This window comes from Pongo pygmaeus, chromosome 4, assembly GCF_028885625.2.
Source record: "Pongo pygmaeus isolate AG05252 chromosome 4, NHGRI_mPonPyg2-v2.0_pri, whole genome shotgun sequence".
Lineage (NCBI taxonomy): Eukaryota > Metazoa > Chordata > Mammalia > Primates > Hominidae > Pongo > Pongo pygmaeus.
Genome location: NC_072377.2, coordinates 144799421 through 144824894, shown reverse-complemented (window position 1 = coordinate 144824894; position 25474 = coordinate 144799421). Strand labels below are relative to the sequence as shown.

The 25474-nt window shown below is 37.9% G+C and overlaps 1 protein-coding gene across 1 annotated transcript in view; it reads left to right on the top strand.

Moving 5' to 3' along the window:
• Window positions 1-2075: 2075 nt before the first annotated feature.
• Window positions 2076-25474, top strand: part of PFDN1 (prefoldin subunit 1) — a 58881-nt gene continuing 35482 nt past the window's right edge. The window contains exons 1-3 of the mRNA XM_054487305.2: window positions 2076-2260; window positions 4725-4891; window positions 23698-23782. Coding sequence (XP_054343280.1) covers window positions 2228-2260; window positions 4725-4891; window positions 23698-23782 — 285 coding nt within the window. The 5' untranslated portion in view covers window positions 2076-2227. The remainder of the gene's footprint in view (window positions 2261-4724; window positions 4892-23697; window positions 23783-25474) is intronic.

Genomic DNA, 25474 nt, shown 5'->3' with positions numbered 1-25474 from the left:
GGGACTACAGGGGCAGGCCACCATGCCTGGCTAATCAGTCAGTATTTATTGATCATCTATAATGAGAATCTAAGAAGGTCCCAGAGAATCAAAATATCAGATCCTTTTTACTCTTTCTCAAATTAGGGAGGAATGAGTCTTCTGTTTTATTTTTCTAGAATAATTTATTCACATCCAGTATCCATTTTGTATTTTTTTTTTTCCCTGTGAGGCACTGTGACAGGTGTTCTAGGTACCAGAGGTGGAAGAACAATTATTCCATAGTTCTTGATTTCAAGGAGCTTACAGTCTAATAAAAATGTTTTCTAAAAAAAGGTAGACAGTGTTATATGCCTTGAGAGAGAAACAGATGTTGTGAGGGGAGTTCAGAGGAGAGATTATCTTTGCTCTGTGTGATGGGGGATATAGTGCCCATTTGCTGGACTTTGAAAGACAAACAGGACGGCGATTAACTACACCAGTGATTTATTGAGTATCTACTTGTGTGCATGGAGCTATGTTTGGAGCTTTTTATCCTGATCTCGTTTATTTCTCACAGTAACCCTGTTAGGTCAATATTGTCCCTCTCAAACATGAGAAGATTGAAGCTCATTAAAAATAGGTGGCAGATGCTGGACGTGGTGGCTTGCCTGTAATCCCAGCCCTTTGGGAGGCCGAGGCAGGCGGATCACTTGAGGCTGGGAGTTGGAGACCAGCCTGGGCAACACGGCGAAACCCGTCTCTAGCAAAACTACAAAAATTAGCCGGGCGTGGTGGCAGGCGCCTGTAATCCCAGCTACTAGGGAGGCTGAGGCAGGAGAATCACTTGATCCCGGGAGGCAGAGGTTGCAGTGAGCCGAGATCGTGCCACTACATTCCAGCCTGGGTGACAGAGCGAGACCCTGGCTCAAAAAAAAAAAAAAAAAAAAAAAAAATGGTGGCCGGGTGCGGTGGCTCAAGCCTTTAATCACAGCACTACAGCACTTTGGGCGACCAAGGCGAACGGATTGTTTGAGCTCAGGAGTTTGAGACCAGCTTGGGCAACAAGGTGAAAACCTGTCTGTACAAAAAATATAAAAATTAGCTGGGTGTGGGTGGCGCACGCCTGTAGTCCCAGCGCTACTCACGAGGCTGAGGTGGGAGGATCGCTTGAGCGCGGGAGGTAGAGGCTGGAGTGAGTCGTGATTGCACCATTGCACTCTAGCCTGGGTGACAGAGCAAGATCCTGTCTCAAAAAACAAACAAACAAAATAAACGTACAAAAAAACCCCACAAAATATCCAAGTGACTTGCTCAAAGTCCCACAATTAGTAAATGGAAGCAGACATAGGCTAACGGCAGACCAAGCCTTGAATCTAGATTAGGCTGGTTCCAAATTCCCTGCCCTTTCATCTCTCTAACAGTTTGTTGTCTTTCTCTCTTTTTTAAAAAAATAAAATAAATTTCCTAATTATTTATGTAGCACTTTCTCTTAGCATAACAGTTTTTAGAGTAGGTAAACATTTTTTTTCCATTTCCAAAAGTCAATTATTATCTATTCTGGTTCAAATGCCAGGTCCTTTTATGGCAGAGATTCTCAAAAAAGTGATCCGCGGAGGAGTTGCACCATTAGGTCACTGGGGTAGTCTGCAAAAGTGCAAATTTCCAGACCCCATTCTCAAAGATTCTGAGTAAGTTTGAGATGAGACCCAGAGAACCTGCATTTTTTTTTTTTAAACAAACGTATTCAGCCTCTCTTGAGAACCACTGTGCCTAGAAGGTCTTTGGGAAGCTTTTGGAAGTAATAAGTTCGTCTTGGAAAGAACACTCCAGACAAGCTTTCCAATAGTCTTTCCCAAACTGTCATGCCTGAGGTTCTGGACTTAGTCTTACTCATCCCTGACTGCACAGCGACTAGCTGAAGGACTGATCGACTGATGAGGGTTTGACCTCACCTACATACATCTCAATTTAGCAGCACATATTAAGCTAGCTGGCAAACTGCTTAAAGCCACATGGGAAATCTGCGCGTTGGGCTATGTCTGGAAGATATGGAGAAGCAAGCCAGACCTGACCGGTCAGATAGTGAAGACACGGAATCTGAAACCCAAATATTTCAGGAATCAATTCTTAGAGAAAGATAAGAAGCCCGGTTAGTCCAACTCATGCGCAGGCGCAGAAGAAAGACGGAAGCACAAAGTAAGGCGCGCCCTTCCCCCACCGTATTTCAGTCCAACTCCCACTGCGCAGGCGCCTACAGTGCACCAAGATGGCCGCCCCCGTGGATCTAGAGCTGAAGAAGGTAAAAGAGGGTCTTTGGCAGGCGGAGGTCTTCTCTTTGGAGGCTGAGGGGACTATAGACAAGAATATCAAGTGAGGCACGAGCCTTGCAGAAGGAAGGAGGGTCCAGTGGACTAGGGAATGGTTTCCCAGAGTCCTAAGGCCGCACTGAGTCTCCATAAACGGAGTAGGGGGCGAGCGGCTCTTGCTGGGTAGGAGCTGGTTGGTCTGGGTGGGGTAAGTCTGCGGGCCTATCTCGGGCTTGTCCAGTCTTTCTGAGCTCCAGAGACATTTCGTTGCGTTTGGAGACTTCAGGGACTCACTTTCATAGTAAGAGCTAAAGAGAGCATTTCAAATGGGGGTCCCTTCGGACCCCTTGCCTGAGCTGTGGCATCCGTAATTCTGCCTCATTTGCTTTGAAAAACTCCAAGTCCAGCCTTTGTTTTTAGGCCATTTATTCGGTTCTGTACCTTGAAAGTTGCAGTATCTACAGTTCGGAAAACCAGGCATTGTAGCAGCAGTGTTCATTTCAGGATTTTGGCCCCCCCCTTCTTTTGAAGGACTTGTCAAACAAAACAAAACAAAACAAAACCTCCTTCTTTTGAAGGAATTGTCAAAAGCAAAACAAAACCAGTAAAGTTTTCCAAATAAAACCGGTATCAGAAGGAATTGGGTTTCCTGCTTTCCTCAAACAGTTGCTTATAAATGTGTTGTTATTCAGATTTTTGCTATCTAAGAATGATCAGCATTCTAACACTACTAATGACCCCAAACTAGTATGCTTTGTGCGGTGGGGTGGATTGGAAAGGACCCTAGAATTTATCTATTTTAAATCTACTTTTCTAGAAAAGGAACCAGTGCCAGAAAAGTCTGTCGGAAGTTGGGACTAGAATCCAGTATTCTCTGTCTTATCTCACACTTTTTTGACCACTATTTTGGGTTCTTCAGATGAGCAACATCTTAGTTAAGACTGCCTGTGGTCAACTTGTGTAAAAGAAATAGGACAGCCGAAATAGCTGTTGCTTCTAAAAAATGAAGCTTTCGTTACTGTTCTGAGGATATTATGTGTTTGTGTCTTGCTTTTGTTCTTCTTGTCTTGAATCTTGTAAATTTAGCTCAGGTGGAGTCTCTAATCTTTAACAGTATACCTGCTCATCTTTAACGGTATACTAGCTTCCTTAGTAAGCTGTACAGAGCAGTCAGATGATACCTGGAATTTTACGTTTCAAAACAAAATTGTGCATTCTAAAAATTTACCTTTTTTTCTGTTAAAAGTACCGATTTAAATCAGGGTTTAGTGAATGGATTTGCCTCCCGGTACTTTTGAATTTATTGCTACATTTGAAACTTGCGGGCGGTGAATGCAAACTAAGAAAATGATTACAAACTTAAACTGAATACTTTTGATAACCAATTAATTTAAAAACTTGTTTAAAGGTTTTATCTTCTAATGTTTTCACAGGGTCCTTTTTTTGGGTGGAGACAAATAGGAAATTTCAGGCCCCTCCCCTTCCCCAAAGTAAATCTTTCAAAACCTTACTAGTAGGTGAAAACAAGGTCACAATAAAAATTATGTAGTAGCCTTTGCTGTGCATTGCAGTCACAAATGTTATTATTAAGGCACAAATTTGACAGCATGTGAAAGTCATTCCAGGCACTTCAACAAAAGTATCCAAGAACTGTTTATCTTCCAGTTAAGTAAGTGTATGCAAGGGTCAAATTTGGCCTGGTATCTGTGGATGAAGATCATGATGCAATTCTTTTGCCAGTGCTTTGCATTTTTTCTCACTCTCTTTTTCGGTCTTCCTCTTAAAAATGTTCATATTATGAATATTACTATAGACAGTGGAATGGAAAGATTGCTGAACTAAGGGGTTAGAAGAAATGGATTTAAATACACCTGCCTTTCCCCCTAATAGTTGTTCAACCTTGTGCAAGCCACTTTTATCTGTTAACTCATTTAGTTACTTAATTTGTAAATTGTGGATGATGAGACTGCCAATGCTAACTCATGGGATTATTGAGAGGCATAAATGAGATATTTATTGTATTTCCTCATTAATATTCTTATATTAATATTCCCATGTTAATATTTCAAACTAATGTGAGAAAGTGCTTTGAAACCTAATTGTGCAATACAAATGTAATGAGTTATTACTTTTATGGTTCTTGTTTTGAATCTCTGGGTTTTATCCTTGACTATTGTATTTATTTCTTTTACTACTCCTTGAGTACTTGCTACTTACTATGGTTATTATTTAATGTGCATTTGATTTGCTTCACACTGATTGCATCTTCTGATGATTGTAAATTCAGTATTTAGTATGGTGACTTGATTGTTTACAGTTATGTTGACTTTTATTGATTTTGGTAAATTTCACAGCTTTGTCTCTGGCTAGCATATTTTGTTTTAATGTATTTGGATTTGACGTAAATGTTTCCTGTAAAATGTTTTACCTACTAAATCATGGACTTGTTTTTATTAGGCCTTCACAGAGCTTCAAGCCAAAGTTATAGACACTCAACAGAAGGTGAAGCTCGCAGACATACAGATTGAACAGCTAAACAGAACGAAAAAGCACGCACATCTTACAGATACAGAGATCATGACTTTGGTAGATGAGACAAACATGTATGAAGGTGTAGGAAGAATGTAAGTAAAATGTGTCCTTAATGGAGTTATTTTGGGAGTGCTTTTGTCCGAATTAAATAGAATTTGTTCATCTTAAAACTTGGGTTAGGCCAGGCATGGTGGCTCATGCCTGTAATCCTGGCACTTTGGGAGGTCGAGGCAAATGGATCACTTGAGGGCAGCCTGTTGGCCAGTATAGTGGAACCCTGTGTCTACCACAAATACAAAGATTAGCTGAGCGTGGTGGCACTTGCCTGTAGTCTCGGCTGCTTGGGAGGCTGAGGCAGGAGAGTCGCTTGAACCCCAGAGGTGGAGGTTGCAGTGAGCCGAAATCATGCCACTGCACTCCAGCCTGGGCAACAGAGCTAGACTCTGTCTCAAAACAAAAGAAACTTTGGTTTAAAGTATCTTTTTTTTTTTGAGATGGAGTTTCGCTATATCACCCAGGCTGGAGTGCAATGGCCGGATCTTGGCTCACTGCAACCTCCGTCTTCTGGGTTCAAGCGATTCCCCTGCTTCAGCCTCCTGAGTGGCTGGGGTTATAGGTGCGTGCCACCACGCCCTGCTAATTTTTGTATTTTTAGTAGAGACGGGGTTTTACCATATTGGCCAGGATGGTCTCGAACTCCTGACCTCCTGATCCGCCCACCTCAGCCTCTCAAAGTGCTGGATTACAGGTGTGAGTCACCACACCCGGCAGGTTAAAGTATCTTAGAAATAACTTTAAAGATTATCTAATTAAATGCTTTCTTTTTTTAAAATGAGGAGCTGAACTTCAGGTAGATTAATTAAAGTGTTTAAGTTTAGACTTTGAAGTACTTTTTTTTTTTTTTTTTGAGACAGAGTCTCAAGCTGGAGTTCAGTGGTGTGATTCTGGCTCACTGCAACCTCCACCTCCTGGGTTCAAGCAATTCTGCCTCAGCCTCCTGAGTAGCTGGGACTACAGGCACATGCTACCACGCCCGACTAATTTTTGTATTTTTAGTAGAAATGGGGTTTTACCATGTCGGCCAGGATGGTCTCAATCTCTTCTCTTGATCCGCCCGCTTCGGCCTCCCACAGTGCTGGGATTACAGGCATGAGCCACCGCCCCTGGCCTCGAAGTACATTTCTTAAGTGCTTACTTTCCTGTTCTGTCTATGATTAGGTACTTAAGTGTTAAGTTCAGTAATAAAAATGATTTGTCATGGAAAATGTTTATAGCAATATTATATTGTATGTGAAGAAGATTTATTTAAGTAGGTGCAGTTTTAACCTCCCCTTCCCTGCTTAATTTATTGGGAGTGATACAAATCATAAATCTTTCAGATGTCTGATCAGTGTTGTAAAATAAAAATAAAGATTCAATTGTCATTTAAATACACTCATTCTGGTCAGGTGTGGTGGCTCATGCCTGTAATCTCAGCACTGCGGGAGGCCGAGGTGGGTGGATCCCCTGAGGTTAGGGGTTTGAGACCAGCCTGGCCAACATGGTGAAACCCCGTCTCTACTAAAAATACAAAAATTAGCAAGGCATGGTGGTGCACACCTGTAATCCCAGTTACAAGGCTGAGGCAGGAGAACCGCTCGAACCCGGGAGGTGGAGGTTGCAGTGAGCCGAGATTGCGCCATTGCACTCCAGCCTGGGCAACAAGAGTGAAACTCCGCCTCAAAAAAAAATAAGTAAAAAATACACTCATTCTAAGTGTCATGCGTTGTTCTAATAGGAGGACAACTCACGTGAGAAATCCAGTAAATTATTTTACTTTTGTTTGTTCTAATTAATACACTATATTAACTTCGTACATTTCACTTTTTTTTCTTTTAAAAGCATATTACCCTTGTGAGAGAGAGTAGGTCTGCTTCATATTCTTTAAGCAGAAAAAAAGGAATGGAAAAGCCCTTAAGTACAGGTCACATTCCATTACAGTGAGCTAAAAGGAGAAGGCTGATTTTTTTTTTTTTAAGTTGGGAGGAGGTACAGGAGGAGGGTTTTTCTGGAATTTGGTCTTTGAGTATTACTTAGTAAGTAGACCATTACTTCAGGTTTGGAGATCTTTTAGTTAGAATGGAATTTGACCTCAGTCTTGGGATGACTTGTTTTGTGATTGATTTGAAGAAAGAATAACATGTGTAAAATTTAATAATGACTTTGGAATGACATCATGAGAAGCAGACCCTGCTCATCACTGACTAATCCATATCTTTGTGGTTCAGAATTAGATTATGTTAAATTGTTCATCTGATTTGCTTTCTTAGAATGAATAATATAGCATGAGTAAATTTTATGTCCAAGCTCATATATTTCATTTTAGCTTAAGAGGATAAGGATCCCAATTTGAGAGTTTGTTACTGGGACACAAAAGAATTGGAACAAAGTAGAACCCTTGAATATGTGTCTGTGTAGTATGAAATGCATTGTTGGCATTCACTACAGGATAATTTTATCCTTAATGTGAATATCCTTAGGTCTTAAAACAGTAATGCCAGCTTTATTAACATGTTGTACTTGGATTTCACATCACTGCACTAACCTTTGTTTGCAATAGCTAAAGAATTCCTTTTTCAAAATAGAAAAACCATTTTACTCCCTTTGGCCTTTGAAGCTACAGTGAAGTTTTAATATTTAATTAGAATAGTTTCATTTATTAAACGTTCTGCAGAAGTGTTAGGAGAGTTGTTTTTTGTGCATATTTTCCAAAGTGCTACAGATAAGTTGTTTTCCATACAAAGAATTTTAGAGTTTAAAGGCTAGGATATGAATTAATTAATAGTAGAATGGTATTATTTCCAGAAAGTTTATTTCATATAAATTATGTTTCTTAAAAGAAGTGTGGAGTTTTAAATGTTTGGATAAAGTTGAGCTTCTACATGATTTCAGACTTCTGTTTTAAATTTGACTTTAGTGCTGTCTGCATCTCACCGGGAGTATGAGTTTGACCCTGCATTGTAGGGGCATGTAAGGTGAATAGCGTTTGTTGTTTGGCTAGCGTATTAGTGCCCTGAGAGGAAGAAAAGACTTGCTGAGTATTAGTCTGGTCATGAGGATGTTCTCTTTCTTGATGCTAAACCTGAGATATCTATTTCTGAATTTATAGTCTTGAGTAATTTTGGGTATCATTGTGATTCACTTCTTTAATTCTAGTCTTTACCTTAATTTGTTTTTCCTTTTCTTTTTTGAGTGTTATTTGGGAATTCTGACTAGAATATTACTTTTTCCCAAATTTTCATTTTAAAACCACAGATAATAAAATCCAAAACTTCATTTTTCTTTTAGAACCTGCAGTAGATTTTCCCATTGCTGAAATTCCGGTCTCATTGCTTCTTGCCTGGACTTTTATGATAGCATCTTAACTGTTCTTTCTTCCTGCCTTCATTCTGTCTGTCCAAATCCATTCTTCACATATCTTTCAGAATTAATCACATCAATATTCTTCCTAAAGTCCTTTGTTCATCCTCTGTTGTCCACAGGATAAAATCTAAACTTGTTGGCCTTGCATTCATGGTTATTCATAATCTGTTCTTAATTTACCCTTTGCCTCAGGTCCCACCACTTTCTTTTTCCAGGGTTAGGATAGCATGTATATTTCATCTCATGGACCTACCTCCTTCTACTAGTTTGTGTTATATGTTGAGAAGAATTTTGAGATGTCAAATGGGTTTTAAACATGCTTTAATTGATTAGTGATGTCTGTTACACAGTGAGGGTAGAAGAGTAGTAGCACATGTACCAGAAATTGTTATCCTACCCTTGCCACATAGGTTTCCTTACGCATGTTATGTTTTTGTGCTTTTCTGCTTTTGCTCAGTCTTTGGCGAATAACATTGTCCTTGGCAGGCAATATTCCTCTTTTCCTTGTGAAATTCTTATCCTTCAAGACATAGCTCTACTCTTACTTTGCCTCTGAAGATTTTTCCAGCCCCTGGGGCAGACTCATTCACTCTTTCCTTGGCGATAGCAGGGCTTTTGTTCCTACAGCTAGTAAAGTACATTGAGTGTGTAGGTGTGTTTAAATGGGTCAGTCTTCCCAACCAGATTGTCAGCTCTGGGAGACCATGTATATATATTATCTTTGTTTCCTCATTCTCAGTATAATGTCTGGCACAAAATAGCTATTAAATGTGTATTGATTTGAATTGAATCTGATTCTTTTTTCTGGCCTAAAATAACTTTTTTCTTTTGGTTTCTTAGAAAAAAAGTATTTTAGAAAGTGTTAGAGACTTAAGAATGAGTTTATTATCCTATTTTAATATATGATCCATGTAAGATGAAATTATAAAAGTAACATATTTTGACTAAGGTCAAAAAAATTATATCTGACCAAAATCACGTCCTCTGATCTGACAGGATTAATTCTTCATTAAATATATTGAGAAGGTTGTCTAATTCTAAATACCAGAGCCAGTTGAAGAGATACTCAGAACTAAAAATATAGAAAACCCAAACCTTAAAGATTATGCTTGAGGGTAGTACAATCCTTAGAGAATAAAGGCTATTTTATGCATAATAATATCAATGTATTTTTATCCATTTTACCTTCCTCATCTTCACACAGAATGTAAGTCAGATTTTTTTTTTTAGGGTATGTATTTAGTTAAACAAATCATTGCAGGCCCAGATATCTTTCATTTCATAAGTATGGACACATTTTGTAGTGTTAAATACCTCTTATACATGGCTATTTTTGGTTTAAAACAAGGAAAGCCAAGCTATAGGATAAGAGATGATGAATTGCTATATACTGTAAGCTCTGAGTATTTGTTGCTCAAAGCTATATTCCATCCAGTCTTTTGGCATGTTGCCAGCACATTTTAGTTCTCTTACTTCATATTCTTTAGAGAGGCTGTTATGTAGCCTGATACTACTACCACCAATTTCTAGTTTTGCTGCTTAAGCTGTTTGTGAGCTGACCTCACCATACTGCTTTGAGAACTATGATGAAAGTTACAACTGGGGAATGATCTGTCTGAATATTTGGAAGTGTTTGTCTTTGCATCTTTCTAGCATGCAAGGAGGGAATAGACAAATCTCAAATGTTATGTGAATATTTCTTGTATATATTTTGTCATGGATAAAAATGTTTATAATTGCTTGTGTGGGCGTTTTCTTCCTTTTCTACTTTGCATAGTAGGGGATAGGAGTATTTTTAAAATAAGAATTATATTTGAAAGTGCACATAAATGACATTTAACCATACTAGTGTTTGAAAGGACCATCATTAGAATAAATGTCAAGCTTATTTTTATGAACAATAAGTATGATCCTAACCCTGATTTGATGTCACATCTATTATTTGAACACCCTTTTTGCTTGAGTATTACATAAATAACATTTCTTTTTTCCAAAAGAGACAAATTAACTTTTTTTTAATATGAGGAACTTGAGTAGATTAGCCTTTAAATAGAACAATTAGTGCCTTTTTAAAACTTGAACCTAACTAAAAATAACTTTGTACCATATTTAAACTAATTTAGAGGTATGCTACCATTCTGTGGGTATTTTTTACATTTAAGGAACTAAGAATGAACAATGGTATAAATCTGCCAACTAGATAAGTGTCTAGCAATGCAAAAATTGCTGTTTGGGAGCGGTGTTACTATTTCTACTTGTTGAAGTAATTTAATGGTTGATCTCTAACGGTTGAAAGATCCAGAAGTGTAAAACTTAAGACAAATGTGGCATAAGCAGAAGGTGAAACAGTAGGTGTATTCTTGATAGGTAACAATTAAAAAAAAATCTAAATAGTTAAGCAGTTTTTCAACTGTTTAGGTTGTAGAAATCTGAACTCTTTATGACAGCTTGGCTGAAGTGCCCTTTGTTTAAAATGTTATGTTGGTTTTGTTGTGATTGTATTTCTCAGTTTGGATGTTGACCTATAATTTGAATCGTAAAGGTGGGATGAAATATTTGCAGCTTCCCTTAGTTATGTTAAATGTTAATAGAAAGGGGTGTGCTCATACTGCTTCAAGTTTTGCAACCCTTTTACAATTTCATGTAGCTATAGAGTTGGTCTTCCAGTCACTTTGAGGTAATTTTAAAACTGAAGAAATGGTCATACTATATTTTATTGCTAAGAGATTAGGAAATGAAATTTTAAAAATCTTAGTATAGTAAATATTATTGATATTGTTGATACTGTTGATATTATAGTAAAAATAGTTTATATTGTTGCTCTCAGCAGAATCAAATTTGGATATTTTATTTAGTGCATACTACAGGGGAAACATAATGTGAGATTACTTTTGGTGTGAGAGTCACATTGCAAATGCAAATTTATAAATTCATTTTATACCCTCTTTAAAGTATTTTAGAGAAAGTGAAGCAAAGATAGTTGTCAAAAGTAAGATGAGATTATTTTTTAGATTTTACTTAAAGGAAGAGCAGTTCTTGGTGTTCAGCTGCTTTTACTAATAGAACATGACCCACCCGTCTTGTGTTTTTATACAGAGCCATTTAAAGTCATGGCTTTCATTGCCCAGAGTTCTAAGGGAAAACAACAACTTTTCCTGTTGTGCAGGGAAAAATGACTTCAGTTTTGTTGACGCTGAATATGTATATAACCCCAGATGGGCACACACTCCTCTTGCACAGATTTAGTACTCTGGGGAGAGGAGATTTTTAAGTCATATTCTTAATTTCCTTAAGTTGTCAGTGATTTAAAAACTTGATGTTCATTATAACTCTGCTCTACTGCCGTCTAGAATGACATCACTGTTTTTGTGCCAGAGGGAGTTAACAAACATTTGCGTAAGAATTACATAGTCCTGTTTCTTCTGCAGATGAGTACTTTTTAATAATTCTTTCCCTGCTTCCCCTCCCATATGCCCCAGAGTCTAAAGATTCTCACCAAAACACAGGAAATTAATTTTGAAAATGTTATGCTAATTAGATGTCTATTGTTAAAAAAGGGAAAAGAAGTCTGTTATCTTTGAGAGTACAAACATACTAAAATAAACTTGCTATGGGGTTACTTATTTTAGGCTTTGGACCTGTTTTAAAAACATAAATGTAACTGATTCATTTAGCTACTTGGTGGACTTTGCTTGCTTCTGCATTTCCTGACATCAAAAGACCTGGTCTTTTTTTTTTTTTTTTTTTTTTTTAACTGACAAAGAATTAAACAAAATCAACTTTTGTTGTATGAAAAGTAGCAGTCATTTGCAGATACTACAGTGTTTTCCAGTCGATGATAAGCAACTGAGCGAAAGGTGAAAAGTACCATTTGCTTGCTTGTTCCTATGTAAAAATATTAAGGTAGCAGCAGTCTTGAACTGTTACTTTGTCACTGAGGAACTGTGTGCTGTAACTGACTTAATTAGCTGAATTTCTCTGAAAACAGTCAGTTTTAAGCCATACCAAGAATTTTCTGATTTTAGCTGCCACTTATTTCATAGTGCAAAGTTAGGAATAACTTACTATCTAATCTGAGAGAGAGGACTGAAATGTTCATGTCAAGGAACATAATCTGCTTAATGAAATATCCAAGAAGGAGCTCAGAAAAATATTGACTTAGAAGGTGAGTCAGTTCATATATATGAACACACACTTGGTCATGCCTTTTGTCATTCTTTTTTATTTATAATATCAGAAATTGCTGTTAACTGCAAATATCCTTTACTCTGATGAAATAATTAGGATTACTAGTGTGTTACATGTACCATTAGTGCCCATGCTTTTGTGAAGAGTGTATGCTTATTTCATTTATATAATTTAAGTTCAAATGGACCTGTCTGGGAGAATGTTATTTTATTGTCCTGGCCAGGAACTCTTATTACCAACTCTTGTTTTGCAGTAGATCAGTTGTCTTGAAATGAACTAGATTACTTGGAAGCCACTATCCTTTTCGCTTTGAAGAGGACTTTAAGTATTCTGATACCAAAATTTGTACAGCAACAGGAGTCTAGTATCAAAAATGTGTCTTTAAATAGATGAGAGCATGACTGCCCTAAGCCCAACCTTTACACTGGCTCAGAGTGAAAAGATTTGGATCACAATATACATCCTGTATGTGTGTGTCTGACTGAGACTTTGGCATTTGTGCCAAAGTATATTTATATTTCTCTATGACATTCTGCTTTTGTACGAGGAGTACTCTGCTCTCTATCTGTCCTCTAATACTCATTGGATAGTAATTTTAAAATATTTTATCTATTGCTATATTTTAACTTACTAGTAAAATAAAGATCATATCTTGGAAAAAGTTATGGAATAACTCACTGCCTGTATGTGGAAATGTTTGGGGTTTGATGAAGCCAGAGTAAAAGTGGTAAACATCAGAGGTGCTTACTTACCAGAATACTTAGAATACCAAATAGTAACCCGGAATAAACATCATGTTTAAAATAGATTAACATACTACTGCTTCCATTTCAGGAGTAATAGTTTTGATTTAAAAATAAGCAGTAAATTTTAATTAGTAAAAATTGAACATAACAGTGTGTGTTACTCTACTAGAACAAGGAACGCTTGTATGGGATTGGGTTCTGGAAGGGACAGTGATTCTCCAATAATTCCAGTGAGTTCTCACTTCTCATCTTATTTGACCTATCAGTACCATTTGGTCCTGTTGATCTTTCTTCCTTGAAGCACGTTCTTGCCTTGGCTTGCAGGACACCACTTCTTGATATTCCTCCCACCTCACTGTCCGTTCCTTCTCAGCTTCCTTTACTGTCTTCATTTCTTCTGCATTTGTAAATATTAAATTGACTTTGTCCTTAGCCCTTGGATTTTTTTTTCTTTTTTTTGTCTATATGTGCTCAGTCTCTTAATAATCTCATCCAGGAGTATCTCTAAATGCATTTTTATATACTGACCGCTCCCAGATTTTTTATCTTTAACTTAGACCCCTTCTCTGAACTCCAGACTTGTATATTCAGCTGCCTACTTTACGTCTTCATGTGATGGTCTAATAGGCATCTCTGAATTAGCTTGGCCAAAATAAAATTTTTGCTGTTTACAAACCAACCATCTCCTCTCTCAGTATTACTACGTGGCTTTTCCGCCCTTCAGGTTCTTCCAAATCTTAGAGTCACCCTTGGCCCCTCTCCTTCAATCTTATATTCAGCTCATTAGCAAATACTATTGACTCTGTCTTTAAATTTTGTTCAGAATCTGAAGACTTCTACTTACCACCACCCTGGTCTAATTTACCATTGGTTTATGGCAATTGCTTCCTAACTAGGCTCCTTGCTTCTGTCCTTAACCCTTTATAGTCTGTTTTCAACTGATCAGCCAGAGTAATCCTTTTAAAATGTAAGTCAAGATCACTGTAGTCAAATGGCCTCCCATTTCATCAGTGAAAAAGACAAAGTCTTTTGCACTTGTCAGTTTCTCTGCCTGAAGCCTTCTTCCGGGTGTCTCCATGGCTTACCCTTTCTCTTCCTTCAGGTCGTTTCTAAAGAGGCAATGAGGCCTTTCATGACCATCCTATTTAAAAGTATACACTTAACCAGCACCCACATTTATTTGCCCCTTGTTGGCTTTATTTTTCTTCATCGTACCTCACCATCTGGGGACAATGATACTAATTGTCTTTCTTTTTTTCCCTTCTTCTACCCTCCATAGTATCAGATGTCTTTCTTAAAGAATCAGCATTATTGAGTTATAACTTATATAGAATAAAATGCATTCATTTTAGGAGTACAGTTGGGTGAATTTTGACAAATGTAACCACCACCCCAGTCACGATAAAGAACATTTTCATCACTTTAAAAACTTCTTTCTTGCTTCTTTCAACTCAATCCTCTCCTTCCTTAATCCTGGCTCCAAGCTGCTGCTAATCTGATTTCTATGACTGTAGATTAATTTTTTCTGTTTTAGAACTTTATATAGATGCAATATATAAATGGAGTCATTATATTTTGTACTTTCACTGAGTGTAATGCTTCTGAGATTTACTCATGTCATATAGGTCAGGCCTCCTCAGGGGCCGTATGCTGGGCTTCAGTTCCACTTATTTCGGTACGCTGGCCCTGCCCTTCTCCACGTGCTTGTTAGCTTGGCTACAAGAATTCCAGGGATTTTATTGAGGCATGACAACAACCAGAGTGAGAAAGTGCCATGTTTTCTGGTGTCACCTTCGTGGGAGCACCTTTCCAGAAGTTTTCTAATGGTCTCCCACTTATATTTCATGACAGAAACTGAGTCACATGCTTAGGCTTAAATCTTGGGGGATGCAACTGCAATGATTGGGTAAGGCCAATCAAGATTCAGCTTAGAACTCAATTCTCTGATTTACTTGGGAAAATAGAGAGTACCCAAACAAAACTGGGGCTCAATCAACAAAGAAAAGGAAATGGATATGGGATAAACAATAGTGTCTGCCAAAGTCATCAACGATTATTATAGTGATCAATAACTGAGGGCTAGCTATATGAAAACTTGATATATTTAGGATGAATTAGGCAGAGTTTAGTCTGGGAGCATAGGCAGGCAGAAAGCTATTCAGGAGGTTAGTAATAAGAGCATAAATTAAGGTGGTGGAAGTGGAATAGTGAGGTGAAGGGTCAGTATGAGAGAAAGTGATAAATTGGAAATATAAGGAGGATATCTGCCGTTTTGGGACTTGCATATGGTGATATTGATGGAAGCTGAAGTCGAGATGGTGAAACTGCTCCTAGGGGATGTTGGTGTGGGTTGATAAAATGAGTTTAATTTGGGCCATGTCGAATTTGAGGTGATATGGAACATACAAGTAGAAGTGACCATAGATGCTGGACATGGTGCAGGTGATAGTGGTTGATATTATTTTGAGGGTTATTAGCTAAGTTGAGGCCTTGAAGATAAATGAGTTCTCCTAGGGACTTTGGGTAGAGATTGTTTAGCAGAGAGTCTTGCATAGTGCTTGTAGTGTGGGCACTGGAGAAGAAAGAGGAAGGAGGGATTTATGGATACAGTAGTTAATGAGGGAAACATGGATAGCATAGTACAGAGATGAAGCAGCAGCATCCCTCAGAGTTAGATTTGAGCATACAGTGATCTGTAGATTGCTTTTGTCTATGTATGGCAGGGTCCAGGTGCTGTATGTCTGTGTTATAATCTAGTACTACATTATTTATTTTGTTGCTCAAATAATTCTGCTTTGACCATTGGGAGCTCTTTGAGATCTTTTTTTTTTTTTTTTTTTTTTTTTTTTTTTTTTTTTTTGCTCTCAGTCTTGAAATGCAGTAGTGTGATTGTGGGTTACTGCATCCTTGACCTCCTGGGCTCAAGCAGTTCTCTACCTCAGCCTCCCAAATTGTTGAGATTACAGGCATGTGCCACCAAACCCAGCTAATTTAAAAATTTTTTTGTAGAGATGGGATTTTGTCATGTTGCCCATGCTGGTCTTGAACTCCTGGACTCAAGTGATCCCCTCACCTCAGCCTCCCAAAGTGCTGGGATTACAGGCGTGAGCCACTGCGCCTGGCAACTATCATTATTGTTTTTTGAGACAGAGTCTCCCTCTGTCGCCTAGGCTGGAGTGCAGTGGTGTGATCTCGGCTCACTGCAAACTCCGTCTTCTGGGTTTGAGCAGTTCTCTGCCTCAGCCTCCCGAGTACCTGGAACTACAGGTACCCGCCACCATGTCTGGCTCATTTTTTTTATTTTTAGTGGAGATGGGGTTTTGCCATGTTGTCCAGGCTGGTCTCAAACTACTGACCTCAGGTGATCTGCCCGCCTCTGCCTCCCCAAGTGCTGGGATTACAGGCATGAACCACTGTGCACGGCCAGCAACTTTATTTTTTTAGAGTAGTTTTAGGTTACAGAAAAATTGAGCAGAAAGAACAGCAAGCTCTCACTCCCTTTCCACTCTCTCCCACACTGTTTCTTCTCTTATTAACATCTGGCATTAGTGTGGTACTTTCGTTACAATTGATGAAAACATATTGATAAATTATTGTTAACTAAGATCCATAGTTTACATTAGGGGTCACTCTTTGTGTTATCATACAGTATAGTTTCACTGTCCCCCAAATTCCTTGTGCTCCACCTGTTGTTCTTCCCTTCTTCCCCTTCCTTCCCTACTGTCTTCCCTGGTGACCACTGACCTTTTTACTGTTTCTATATATAGTTTTGCCTTTTCCGAAATCTCATATAGTTGGAATGATGCAGTATATAGCCTTTCATACTATACTGGTTTCTTCGACTTAGCAATATGCATTTAAGACTCCTCTGTGTCTTTGTGGCTTGATACCTCATTTCGTTTTGTTGTCGAATAATATTCTATTGTATGAATGTACTGACAGTTTATCCATTCACTTATTGAAGAATATTTTGGTTGGTTCCAAGTTTTGGCGGTTACAAATGAAGCAGCTGTAAACGTTTGCACATGTGCATGGAAGTTTTCAGCTCATTTGGATAATGGACTGCATTTGATTGATCATCTGTTAAGCTTTGTAAGAAGCTGCCAAACTGTCTTCCAAAGTGGGCTGTACCATTTTTGCATTCCCACCATCAGTGAATGAGAGTTTCAGTTGCTTCACAGCTTCACCGGCATATGGTGTTCTCAGTGTTTTGGATTTTATCCATTATACTAGGTGTGTGGCAGTATCTCATAATTTTATTTTATAGTTCCCTAATAACATATGATGTTGAATATCTTTTCACATGCTTATTTGCCATCTGTGTTATCTTTGGTGAGGTGTCTGTCAGATCTTTTGCCTGTTTTAAATATGGTCGTTTGTTTTCTTATTGTTGAATTTTAAGAGTTCTTTGCATAATTTAGATGCAAATCCTTTATCAGATATGTGTTTTGCAAATATTTTCTTCCATCCGTGGCTTGTCTTTTCTTTAGCTTTTTGTTTTTACAGTACTTCCTGACCTTCTCATACTGCAGTATGCTCCAGGTTCATCTTATATTTTCCCTGCCGAGCCCTATAGTTAGTCATTTCTCCAAGAAGCTGTGGTTCCTGATTCCTTTTATTGGAGAATGGTTATTTAGAAACCTATATCTGGTCACTGGGTTTATTTGTTACTACTGAGGTGTTACTGTTTCTAGGCCCTCTGGTGACTAGCAATAGATAATATGTGTATATATGCTACTAATTCATGTGTATGTACATATCTACAGTTGTTTCTTGTCTGTTCATCACTGTACACATACTAAGCTGAATGTGAGTTTATACTGATATCTCCGACTCTTCGATACCACAGGTTCATTTTAGCCTTCCTTTCTTGCTTATCTGTAACTTCTCTCTAATATGAGAAACCTGGCTCCTACCATCCATTGTCCATTTACTTATTTATTTATCCCAGTACACATATACAGCAATTTCAGAATTGTTTGCCTGTATCTCTTGGGAGAAACAAATTTAGCCAACTAGTTAATCCAAGGTTGATTGGATTATTTGTATACATGTATTCACATACACACATATTTATAATAACTTACATTAGAGCCATTATAATATGGTACAAAAAAGACCGAGTATTCTAATCTAATACATACAAGCTGGGCAAGGTATTTAACCCGACTAGGTCTTATTTTTGTACTTGGTAATTTTTTTACATACTTAGAAAACTTTGGCTGGGCATGGTGGCTCACTCCTGTAATCCCAACTCTTTGGGAGGCTGAGGCGGTTGGATCACCTGAGGTCAGGAGTTCGAGACTAGCCTGGATAACATGGTAAAATCCTATCACTACTAAAATACAAAAATTAACTGGGTGTGGTGGCAGGCACCCATAATCCTAGCTACTCCAGAGGCTGAGGCACGAGAATTGCTTGAACCCTGGAGGTGGAGTTTGCAGTGAGCTGAGGTGGCATCACTGTACTCCAGCCTGGGCAACAGAGCAAGACTGTCTCCCCCCCCAAAAAAAAAAAAAATTGAGGATTCAAGAGGAAACATTTTTCAAGCGATGAATTTTAAAAAGCTCTCTTTCTTTTCCAGTCCCATTTCATCTTTGTGTAAATCCTTGTTTACTTTACATATTTTTTCATCTTGAAAATGGAATGACATGCTGATTTTTCTTTTTTTTTTTTTTTTTTTTGAGACAGAGTCTCACTCTGTCACCCAGGCTGGAGTGCAATGGTACGATCTTGGCTCACTGCAACCTCCGTCTCCTGGGTTCAAGTGATTTTCCTGTCTCAGCCTTCCGAGTAGCTGGGATTACAGGCACCTGCCACCACACCGGCTAATTTTTTTGTATTTTTAGTAGAGATGGGGTTTCACCATGTTGGCCAGGCGGGTCTCTAACTCCTGACCTCAAGTGACCCACCCACCTCGGCCTCCTAAAGTGCAGGGATTACAGGTGTGAACCAGCACGCCTGGCCAACATGCTAATTTTTTAAACTTGAGTTTTTACTTACTAACTTACTATATTGACATCTTTACATGTCAATAAAAAATATATATTTTTTTAAATTTCAGTTTGGTTTTTTATTTAATTAGTCATTCTTTTTAAAAAAATTTTATGTATTTTTTAGAGATGGGGCATTGCTATGTTGCCTGGGCTGGACTTGAACTCTTGGATTTAAGCAATCCTCACACCTCAGCTTTCTGAGTAGCTAGGACTACAGGTGCATGCCATTATGCCTGGCTGCCCCCTTGGTTTTATCTCCTGTTTTGTATCCTATTTCTGTGCCAGTGTGGATGCTTAAGGTCTCCAGGATTCAGCATAAACTCTCAGGATGAAAGCCAATTTACTGCTGTCTTACATTCCTGAATTCCCAGTTTCACTTCACTTTCAACCTTTGTGGAATCCTTCCTTTTGTGTTAGTTCAACAAAATGTTAAAAGAAATTTTTTTTTTTTTGCTTTGTTTTTAATCAGGAGTGTTCAGGGTATCTACTCTTCATTATGCCAATAACAGAAGTCTGTAACTCACTGAGCAGTCCACAATGTGGATGTGCCATAAAGTTTTAATCACTTCCTTACTAAGAAGGTGACTAAAGTAAGAAATAAATTCAATTAAAAAAAATTTAAAAAAAGAAGTTAAATTTATTTCTACTTTCTTCCACGCTAAAAATTACGACGTGAAAATTCGGTAACTTTCCTCACCAGTGGAGTTAGGCAAAGAAGCAAGATAGGCTCATTCTTTTTTTTTTTTTTTTTTTTGAGATGGAGTCTCGCTCTGTTACCCAGGCTGGAGTGCAGTGGCGCGATCTCGGCTCACTGCAAACTCCGCCTCCTGGGTTTACGCCATTCTCCTGAAGATAGGCTCATTCTTATGTCTTTTCTATGCTGCTTAATTTGTGGATACCCTGAAACCTAAATGCTATTAGGATACGTTTTTAGACACCCTCTAAAAATTTCCCACCGAAAGTGAACTTGTCATAAGCATTTTGTTGTTTCTGAATAGCATATGTCTAGGTGACCATACTTTGGAAAGTGTGTCCAAAATGCAGCAGTGCAAGTGATCTGGGATTGTGTTTTGGGCAGGTGAACAACGGTTTTGATTCATACTGAGTTATAAGAAAGTGGAAGTTGTACCAAACTGCAGGATGATTTAGAAAACGGAGTCTGATGTTTCTCAAATAATCAAAACCGAAAGTCTCAGAATTACGTTTTCAGATGGCATAATTACAAATAAATGAGGAAGTGAAATAGCAGGTTACAAGTCCTTGAGAGTGGACCATGCAGAGGCACATGGCACTGATTTCCAGGTCAAAGAAGAGACCTTTTGCAAAGCATCAACTCGAATTCAGGTTATATAATCCTGAGTATTTTAAGCATGTTATCTGCGTATTATTTGTCATGAGAGAGTACTTTCCCTCTTCATGGTTTATTTTTCCTTATTGGTACATTTTGAACTCCAGAATTCTTTATTTACTATTTGGCTTTCCATAAACAATCAGGCAGGATGACTATGAGATTCTCTACATTGACAAACTGTGTACATAATATTTGCTTATGATAAGACTCGTATTATCGTGATAAATCCTTTCTCTTCACATAGTATCTGATAATCCAATGCCCTTTTAAAACAATAGGAAAGATGTTTTCCAAAGACTTTTTTTCAGAAATCAGATGTTTCTTGGAGCCTTTTCCAATCTTCATACAATATATCTTTGCCACTTTTTAAATTTCCATAAGTTTTTGTGTTTGAATTTTTACTGTGTAACTACTCTTTGAGGTAGACATTTGCATTTACCCAACATTCATCCTTGTTTAAAACTTGCGTGGCTGAGATGTCCTTAGGTTTATAGTAGTAAGTTGGCCAGCTTTGGTGGAATCTCTCTGGCCTTTGAAGTTGGCACAGTCCAGTATAGCTACCTCAAAGGATATGTGGTCATGGAAAAACATGTTTTTGTTGTTGAGTGTTCTTGCTTTCTAGTAATTTTATTTTCTGCTCAAGAGATTTAGTATCTGTTCAGATACTTTATTTTTAAAGGCCACATAAGTAATGACTTGACCTCTAATCTTAGCTTTGAAATTTTCCCAGACACTAATAAAGATGATGTCTTGATGACCTTTTGTTTGAGAATAGTACTCATTGGCCAGCTATCAGTGCTACTTAAAAATGTTTATTTTACTCAAAAAATTATTTCCATGGCTAAAAGACTTTCTCAGTAAAATCACACATGTCATGACATAATTTGGTAACTCTTGCACCTTGTTTTAGAATAGTTTTTACATAGCATTACTGAGACTTAATACTGTTCAAAACAACTCTTCAAATACAAATATGAGTTAGTTCTGAGAAAAATATTCTGTAAACCATAATCTTATCTGAAATAGCACCCATCTCTTGGATCCAGTAAGAATATTTTACACATGAAGGGTTCTATAGTAAAAGACATAGAATTAATCCTTGTTTTGCATGAATGTGGGCTCTCTTTCTTGTAAATATACAGTAAGGTTTTCACAAAGAATCAAGTTACTACTGAAGACTAAGATCATCAGTTGGGCTAGGCTGGGCGTGGTGGCTCACGCCTGTAATCCCAGCACTTTGGGAGGCCGAGGCGGGCAGATCACGAGGTCAGGAGATCGAGACCATCCTGGCTAACATGGTGAAACCCTGTCTCTACTAAAAAATAGAAAAAATTAGCCAGGCGTGGTGGTGGGCGCCTGTAGTCCCAGCTACTCGGGAGGCTGAGGCAGGAGAATGGCGTGAACCCGGGAGGCAGAGCTTGCAGTGAGCCAAGATCATGCCACTGTACTCTAGCCTGGGCAACAGAGCGAGACTCCATCTCAAAAAAAAAAAAAAAAATTATCTGGGCTGGCCACATTAGGATATGAGCTTAATAATTAGTGGAGTAAAAGAAGTTCTTCAGATTTTATTAATATGTGTGGTAAGGCTTAGTTATGAAGAAGAGGGGACAAGGCAGTTTCCTTCCAGGTGTTGAGGCATAGCTAATTGCCCTTTTTGGTCTGTTTTTACTTGTCTTATATCTATAATAACAGACTCTCTTGATAAGAACCCACCTAGGCACAATGATGTTTTTGTGGGGTTGGTAGAAGAAACTGCATGTTGCTACCATGATATGTTTTCTCATTTGACTTTTTGTTAAGAGATGATGTTTAGTTCTTTGTTGCTGAACTCTGTTAGTGCAAAGAGAAGAAAAATCTTGCTTAATTAATTGCAATATTAAATTGAAATCTATTTTAGCTTCCTTAGACAGTCCTGAAAGAGATTTGCATAACTGGGGTCTTTTCCCTTGGTTCCAGTGGAGGGGAAATACTTGGGGCTATAAAAGTTTGTTCTTCCTTTCCCTGAAGCAAGAATTGTGAACATAAAGTCATAAAACAGTTTCAGTGTTAATTTTTAAAACTTCTCCATATTTCCGCCCTCATCAGTGGCAAATAATGTGCCTGACTGTAAAATGGAAAAAGTTGAAAATTTCCACTTGTACATTTTGAGCTTTTCAGAGGTACTATACACTCTGGAAATAATAATAAAAGATACTAAGGCTTATACAGTGCTTTTTGTTTGAGGAACTCATATAAACACTAATGCATTGATCCTAACACAGTACTTGATTGTGACTTTAAAAGGTCATGAGTTACTGCTGTTACAAAAAAAAAAAAAAAAAAAAAAATGGAGGGTTGCTCCACTTTACAAATATTGTTTAAAAAATATCTAGATAAAAATTGAAACAGATAACTGAAAAAACAAAACTTATAGGGTATTTGTTTGTATGTTGACTTTTCTCTTAGCTTATGATATATTTTTATTCCTTTATTATTTTTTCTTTTACATATGAATCTACTTGAAGCCTAATTTTCTTTTCTTTTCTTTTTTTTATGTTTTTAAGACGGGATCTTGCTCTGTTACCCAAGCTGGAGTGCAGTAGCACAATCATGGCTCACTACAGCCTTGATATCCCAGTCTCAATTGATCCTCCCACCTCAGCCTCCCTAGTAGCTGGGACTACAGGCGTGTGCCACTGTGCCTGGCTAATATTTTAAATTTATTTTTTGTAGAGATGGGGTCTCATCATGTTGCCTGGGCTGGTCTTGAACTCCCAGGCTCAAGCAATCCTCCTGCCTTGGCCTCTCAGAGTGCTGGGATTACAGGTGTGAGCCACTGTGCCCAACTCCCACACCCCGCCCCGCCCCCTCCCCCGGCCTTTTTTTTTTTTTTTTAATGAGACAGGGTCTTGCTATGTTGCCCAGACTAGACTCAGACACCTGGGCTCAAACAATCCTCCCACCTCAGCCTCCTGAGTATCTGGGACTGTAGGCCCACACCACTATTCCCTGCCTGATTCCTATATTAAATAAGAAAGCAGAATCTGCTTTTAAGCCTTTATTGCTATTCAGCCAGGAAGGTTTAAACTTGTGGTGGTTTCCTGAGCTTGACATATTATGTTAATATGCATTTGTCCTTTTAGTTTGCTCAGTTTAATATTTGTAGTATGTAGCCGTTGATTTCGATGAATACAATAGTCATGTGGCTTAATTTTCAACTTTCTTGTGTTTCATAGGTTTATTCTTCAGTCCAAGGAAGCAATTCACAATCAGCTGTTAGAGAAGCAGAAAATAGCAGAAGAAAAAATTAAAGAACTAGAAGTAAGTTTTTATTGGCAATAGGAGTTAACTTTTGGGAGAAAGTAGTAATCTTATTGTGTCATATTAAATGAAAATGTATGCCTGCCTGCCAAAGTAATGTCATATTATTTTTATTTTTTATAATTACGTTGGAGCCGTGAAGCTGTCCTATTCATATTCATGGCGCATATAAGACCAAAACAACAAAAAAAGGAATAGTTCTTTGGAACTGTAGAGAATTTTGATAAGATGGTTTTAACCTGAACGTATTTTGTTCATTGCCCTTGAATGTGTTTATTCTTTAAAAAAAAACAAAACCATAAACAAGATGTAATGTATATTTAAACAACACGTGTAGTGGATTGTGGTGGATGGGCAGGAGAGTGGGTAATAATGATAAATTTTAGAGGATCTTGGTATAGGGTCTTTTTTACACATTGTAATTTCTTTAACCTAAATTAGGTTCTATATAAGGACAAAGCAGCAAGCTGTAACCAATTAACTATCTGAAGGATGGTGCTCCAATGAGAACAATTTTTTCTTTTTAGCTAGGGAAAAAGATGATAGGTAACAGTAAGCAAATCTTTGGAAATATTACTTTATTATTTTTATTATTATAATTTATTTATACATTAAGACCTTTAGTGAGATATTCTTCTTGGGCTTTGGTGAAAGGCCCATCCTGTGTATAGTAAAAGTTAGACTGGACAAAAAGCTGGTTATTATTTCTTAGGGACTAAGATTTCCCGACATGTGGGTGGATACATTGACTTCATAGGTCATTTCATCTAATTTCTGTGAGTACTATTTGAGGCAGAGGATCAGAATCTAACTCAGCCCTCTGCTGAATTTGGGAGCTACAACTTGTAGCCTCCTGAGGATTTCTTAGGGGCACTGAATTGGCCTGGCCTGGGAGTATGCAGTATCTTAGGTTACTTAGGCTTATTTTTAACTACTGATAGTTGAAACAAACTTGATAATAGATTTGCAGCTTAGAAAAGTGTATTGTAAAAACAAAACAAAAAAGCAAAAAAACCAAGTAAAGAAAAAACAGCCTGTGATAACCAGGTTGTTATTGTGTCCTATTTTAACATTTTAATCAGCTCAACTGTTCTAAGAGGTTCAATTTGATTATCTTGTGTTTTCACTCATAAGAAACAAAAGTATCTTTAAAAACCCAAACAAAATCATTTCATGTAGATAAAACAAAAAAATGCATTTTTGCAACTGTAGGTAAATATATTTAAAATTGTCCTAATGAATAATAAGTAGCAAGGTAATGTGTATATAATTCTCTTTATGAAAACAAAAAACAAACATTTGTGTATGAATATTGAAGATGATATGTAAGGATATATATTAAATTGTTAATACTGGTTACCCTAAAGAAATTAGAGGGGACGTAGGGGTAAATGATTTTTTCTTTTTCTTTCTTTCTTTTTTCTTTTTGAGACGGAGTTTTGCTCTTGTTGCCCAGGCTGAAGCGCAATGGTGTGATCTCGGCTCACTGCAACCTCCGCCTCCTGGCTTCAAGCAATTCTCCTGTCTCAGCCTCCCAAGTAGCTGGGATTATAGGCATACGCCACCACGCCCTGCTAATTTTGTATTTTTAGTAGAGATGGGATTTCTCCTTGTTGGTCAGGCTGGTCTCGAACTCCCGACCTCAGATGATCCGCCTGCCTCGGCCTCCCAAAGTGCTGGGAATCATAGGCC